General features: G+C 51.2%; 1 protein-coding gene across 1 annotated transcript; it reads left to right on the forward strand.

Annotated features, from left to right (window-relative positions):
• Positions 1–2,272: 2,272 nt before the first annotated feature.
• Positions 2,273–6,000, forward strand: ENH_00004890 (hypothetical protein, conserved; the record flags this gene model as incomplete). Its single annotated transcript, XM_013578416.1, has 8 exons — positions 2,273–3,103; positions 3,367–3,410; positions 3,674–4,064; positions 4,187–4,263; positions 4,399–4,471; positions 4,631–4,697; positions 4,811–4,978; positions 5,222–6,000. Coding segments are annotated over 8 exons (2,430 nt in total), but the record flags the coding sequence as incomplete, so codon positions are not given.

Here is a 6,000-nt window from a genome sequence, read left to right on the forward strand (position 1 = left end):
TCATGGAATGCTGCCAGTTCAGAATAAAACGCGTATTCCGGCTGATGTTGCTGCATTCCTGGGACTTCTGGCTATACAAAAGACGCTCTGCAGGGAGCGAACATGTTCTAATTATATTCCGCCAAGGTCAATTCGACTTCACTTCGTGAAAAACCTGCCATAAAATCGCTGTTATACAGGAGAAGGAGGCAAAACATGCCCAATAGTTTGACTTTTCTAGAGCCTCGAGATGCTCTGCAAGCTCGCCTGCGGACGATGGCTTGTTTGAGCGAATGAATAAAATTGTTGGCCCACGGTTTTCTGTAATACTGCAGCATGGAAGAAAAGGATAACTTCGGTTCTATTTTGTTGGTTTCTGGGACCAAGGTAACGATTAATAGGGACAGCAGACTACCCCCTGGCAATACGGGAATTTCCGACGCCTTTAAATATTACACAGCCGAAGCACGAGCTTCCAATACTGGCCAAGTGGAGCAATGCAAAGGACCTGCGGCACCAATGCCAACTCACTATAAAGCGCCTGTTACAACGAAAACTACTGCCGAGCAAAGCTTCTGAGCACTGTGTTTTACCATCTGATCATTCAGGTCATTTGACCGCAATGTTGTAAATTCACCCGAGTCCATAATTCCTACGAAATGAGCCCCAGCAAGCCGAACGCCGGGCTAAGAATTAGCTTTCCCTCATTCCCATTGGGACTTCGGCTTGCCATCTTGAATTCATTGAAGGTCTCAATATATTCTATGTTCGCCACTGCGAAGCTCTCTTCGGGTATATTTCGTTTGTGCAACAGTCTCCCTCATCGCACACTTAATGGTCTAGATTGCAGAGCATGCTCACACTTCCAGTCTTAACAGATTGCGGAGTGCCCCTAGGCCATCAGAGCGCCCGTGATACGCATTCTTCATCTTTGTGACTAACTACCCTACGTGAAATGAATTCACTTCTGTCATCTAACTGGCACTGCGCATCAACACGACTCCCTCCTTTGTGTTCGCGTGCTTCCACTTTTCCAGTGGCATTTTCAGAGGTCTCTTCGCTTTTCTCTCGTCAATTCCTCATTCTTTTCCGTAAATATTAGAATAGCGGAATATGTGAGCCTCTTCAGGGGGGGAATGATAAAAGTTTCCACCTATACTGTACAAAATACTGAGTTGAATATACCCGCGACTTCCTTACTGAAGAGATATTTATTCTCCTGCTAAGCAGTGTTGTAGCATTTAAAGACCTTCCACGCAGGACTAGTAGCTTAGGGCCTTGCTAGCAACTCTCCAAGTTTAGATCCAGAGAGGAGAACACACTCGGCATAAGTCGAAGCCACTGATCACTACACCAATACGCTTGAATCACCGTCACAAGTGCTGGTTCGGCCACTTGTTCTTGCCCGCTCTTCGTAGGAGACTTTAAGGTTCTGGCATTCGCGCGAAATTTCATCAGAGTAGAGACTATCTTAATATACGCATATGCAGACTGATTTATCGGATATGTTTAAGAGCGAGGACGCAAAAACTTCCACGTGCACACATTGAAAGGCTGCTGCCATGCTGTGGTGTTATGGGCTTGTGTCCTTGCAGGCGAGCCTGGGAATAAAATGTAGTGCGGCCAGGCTGCTGTTTGTTCTGGCACTACTGGTCTCCGTGAACTTTGAAAGCGCGAGTTGTGCCCTCTCGCGCCACTGAATAAGCATGAACTTGTGGACTAAAGAAAGAGGGGGGTTCAAAATGTAAGAACTGCTTAGCAGTGAATATGGGGATTTGTTTGGGTTTCTTGTGCTGTCCCTTCGATCAAGCCACGGCCCAATCGAGATATGCACCTCGTTACGCGTGCATGTTAATATTATTCTTGTTTTTTTCCTGTGCCAAAAAATCTCCTAATTCCGCATATGGCAATATTTTATGCCAAAGAGCAATTTTGGACTAGCAGCTGGACGTAATCCAGAGCCTCAGCTTTGACAGTAGCCTTGTGACATCAAGCGGCGCGATTGGCGTTGGCAGTAGTTCTTGTGTGTTGCCGTTGCCTCTCTTGGCATTGTTTCCTGCTGTCAATTGTGGCAGATATGCTCACTGAGAAATACATTTCACTCATATCTTATAGCCTCTTTGGATTCAGAGGCGCCACTGGCTCACTTTCTGGTCGAGGGACGAGAGCACGCCACAGTCAAGCCAAAGGCACCAAGCATAGCCAGCTGTCCCCAGAGGCTGTGGATCTACTTTATCCCATCTTCTCTTCTGCCTTATTTCAGTAAATTAGATCAAACAAAGCATCCAGAAAGATGAAGCCCTCAAACAAAAGCCGGCGCAACGCGGGCGGGCTTCCCCCCACTGGCAGGCCCGCACACAGCATGTCCAACCCGGAGGGTCGGTCCAGCAGTAGCATGGCCCCTGTCCCACAGCTGGACTTGAGGCAGGCAGCGGAGGGAGCGCGTGCCGCGGAAGGTGGTCAGCTAGTCTACGGGCCTCTCCCCAGTGCCATGGATACCACCCGAAGCCAGCACTTCGCAAACTGCAGCGACTGCATGCTGCCTTGCAAGATCTTTTTGGGCCTTAGTGCACCCAAAGAGACCAAACCCCTCCCACCAATACGTTCCTCATCGAAGCAGTCGTGCCCTCCTCAGCGACACACTGGACCAGAGACTGGCGGTTCGTCCCGGTCAGGCCGCAGTGTGTCCATTGGTCACTCCATGGGTCGCACTGTCGCCAGTGTCCAGAGACAGGCAAGCCAGGCTAGGCCTGCGCTTATGGCTACACGCCCACCTGGAGCCTCTGCTAATGTAGGAGACAGCACCATTGCGCAGCCTTCGCAAGCTACTTACTTTAACCAGACCCGGCAGGGCATGAATTACCCGCTGGTAAGACCAGCAGCGTCATTATTTAGACCAGATGTTGGCCCTGTAATAACTCCACTGTGTGGGGGTCAAGTGGCCAACCCAATGGTCGCAGCAGTGCAGGCCACGAATGGGGTCACCGCCTCTGGCGCCTTCCCGCCCTACCCTACAACAGGCCCACGGCTGTCGTCATCGCATTCACCAGCTGCAGCAACGGCGGGGGCCGCGGCTTCTGCTCAATTTGCTGCGGCATATGCACAGTACACGGCGCAACGCAACGTAAGTGGCAGCACAGCTTGACTCCTTGGTCGCCAACGTTTGGCCGAAAGAGCCTCCTGTGTGGTTTGGCCCTAGCAGCAGATCTGGCCTCACTCTTGCCTAGCATCGCAGTGCTAGCAGCGCCGTTGTAACGTTCAACATTTTTGTAGTAGTTGTATGTAGACCGTGTTCTGTTCTGGAAGCCTATCTCTTGCAGGAACAGAGAGTCACAATTCTGCTTTTGCCGAGCAGCCACTTGTGTCATCTCTTCTCGTGTGCTGCAGCGTGGGGGGCAAATGGAGATTTTTATGGGCCCCAGTGGAGAGATGTAAGGATCCACTTTCCATTGCACATTTTCTAGAATCTGTGTTTGATTAGTCTCACCGCTCCACAACTCCATAGTCTCTGCTGCTTTTTTCCCGTGTGTTCGGCACTCGCCGCCGTATGCCCACTTTTTCTGTTCCCTCTAGTTTTTGTCTACTCGTCGCACCTCTACTTATAGTTGGTCGCTGCGAAGTCTTGGAGCCTCCTTATGGTCTCGGCCTTCACCATTAAGGGCTTTTGAATGCTTGCTCTGATTGGTGGTTTCAGTTACCAGAGGGCTCCAGCTGTTGGCAGCAACAGGGATACTGCGGCACCCATACTCATGCAGCCGGCAGGCCTGTGCAGGACCGCGTCAGCTGCTAGCGTTGACCGCTCACGCAGTCTGTCTAAGGCACCTATGCCAGTAGTTATAGTCCCCGGGCGCTCGCAGAGCGTGGCGCCACCTGTTCCGCCGGTGCAGACAGCAGCTCTAGTTGGTCGTGATGGTGTATTTGAGAAGACAGGAATGACTAATGCCACACGTGGGGCGTCGGAGAGAAAGAGTGGAGGAAGGTTAAATGAGGACCAGCCGCCTCTTGAGCTTGATGCTTCTCTAAGAGACGTCCTTGACGGGCAGATGCTTTCATCTCGATCCCGACGCTTGGCCATGGAACTTAAGGTGACAAACAACTAGTTTGCTTTTATTTATTTACGACAGACTATAGCGAAATTCGCGGCATAGTGTGCTCGCTACGAAGAAAGTCCTTCATGCACGGAATCGTGCAATGCTTGACTATTCAGGCCGCGCGAGAGCAATGCAAAACAATTCAGGAGGGCTTTAAAGAAGAAAATACCCAATTAAAAGAAGAGAATGAACGGTATGACCAAGGCACGCTGAGAAACGGAAAGTTCATGCTCCTCTTCACTGGCAATAACTGGTTGTGCGTATGGGCTTCCCCAGAAGTGGTGTGTGAAACGTGCTATTGCGGTTGTGAATCCTCTTGCACATTCAGACTCGTCTCTATAGTCAGGTCAATCCAGAAGAGGGTAGAAAGCCTGCAGAACCAGCTGGCTGCCTCCAGGAAGGTGCGTCTCACCAGCTTAACATGTATTCACCTGGCCTGGAAGAGTTACAGCTCCTTATGAGAGGGCGCCCTGCAAGGCAGAAGCACCTGCAGCTGTGCTGTGTGAGATTCCCTGTCACGCATTTTTTCTTGTACACTCCTTCCAATATGCTGTTTGCAGACGTCAGGTGGCGGAGAGGCTCTGGTAGACGTGTGCTCTGGGCTAATTACAGATATCCTGGACTCCCGTAAGAGACAAATGAGGATGTTAGGGGTTGCAAAACCAAACGAACAGCTCAAGCTGCGCCTCTCTGTAGCACAGAGTTTCTTCAAGTTGAAAACACGTTTTCTGTGTATTCAGGCTCTGGTTGGAGAGTGGTGAAAGACTCTTCATCTGTAGAAGGTGAACGTGGCAGCCGCATGGAGAAAGATATGGGTCCTTCAATGCCTCAGCTCATCGCAAAATCGGAGCAGCAGGGGATGGAATCGCAACACTCTCACCCTGCTGTGAACGATCGTGAGAGCCTCGGTAAGCCTTTAGAGGTGCAGTGTAGAAGCGATTGTACGACATACAATCGAATGCAGGTGCGACACAGCCACCAGAAGGCCGCCACACGACGACCCGCATTCTTCCGGCCTCGACAGATTACAAGACTGGAGGCCGCTTGACCTCAAAGAATCACATGTGCCAGAATAACAGAATGCACTAGTGAGAGGTAGAGAATTAAAAAAAGAGTACACACTTGCGACGACGTCTGTGATGCTGATTCAGGGAATGGTTCCGAGACTCTCGAAAATCGCTCAAAGATAGAAAAAACTTCATATGAAAATGCACAGCACAAGCTTGCAAGCAAAGATATATTATCTGACCCTCGTTCACTGTCTAAAAGCAATTCTGTGCTGGGGGAACCTGCGTCAGCGACACAGTTTGCTACAACGGCGGGACCCCATACAGAAGCGCCAGAAGTTGGCCGAGACGCAGGCCAACCCGGATATAAGAAACAGTCTGCAGAATCCCAGAACAAGACTCGAACAGAGAACGACAAAGCAAGCATCAACACGGCAACCACAGGACAGGACGAACCGACCAACATAACAGTGTTTCGCGAACCCGAACGAAAGGGCGAACACGAAGCACAACAGGCAGGTACCACAAATGCGGGTAGACAGGAAACTCAGAAAGAAGCACGAGACACCAATGAGAAGATAGCTCATATCAGATACGCGGAAGCTGCACCAGCTGCGGAATCCGGCACGGCACCTGCACCAGCGGTGCTTGATGAAACGTCGACGGAATTATTGCCGAGGGCGGGAGCGGAGCCTGGCGCGAAGGCGGCGGCGGAAGCGGGTTTGAAGCCAGGGGAGGGCGAGTCAGCGGCGAAGGCAGCAGAAGGCGCCGATGCGAAGAGCGTGTCTGGCGTCGATGCGAAGGGTGGACCTGTTGCGTCGTCGAAGGCGGGTCCTGGGCCTGCGTTGCTTGCGAAGAAGTCGATGGGAGTGTTGCCAAAGAAGGCAGCGGAGCCTGTTGCGAAGGCGGCGGTGGAAGCGGGT

The sequence above is a fragment of the Eimeria necatrix genome, genomic scaffold (assembly GCF_000499385.1).
Source record: "Eimeria necatrix Houghton genomic scaffold, Enh_scaff113, whole genome shotgun sequence".
Taxonomy (NCBI): domain Eukaryota; phylum Apicomplexa; class Conoidasida; order Eucoccidiorida; family Eimeriidae; genus Eimeria; species Eimeria necatrix.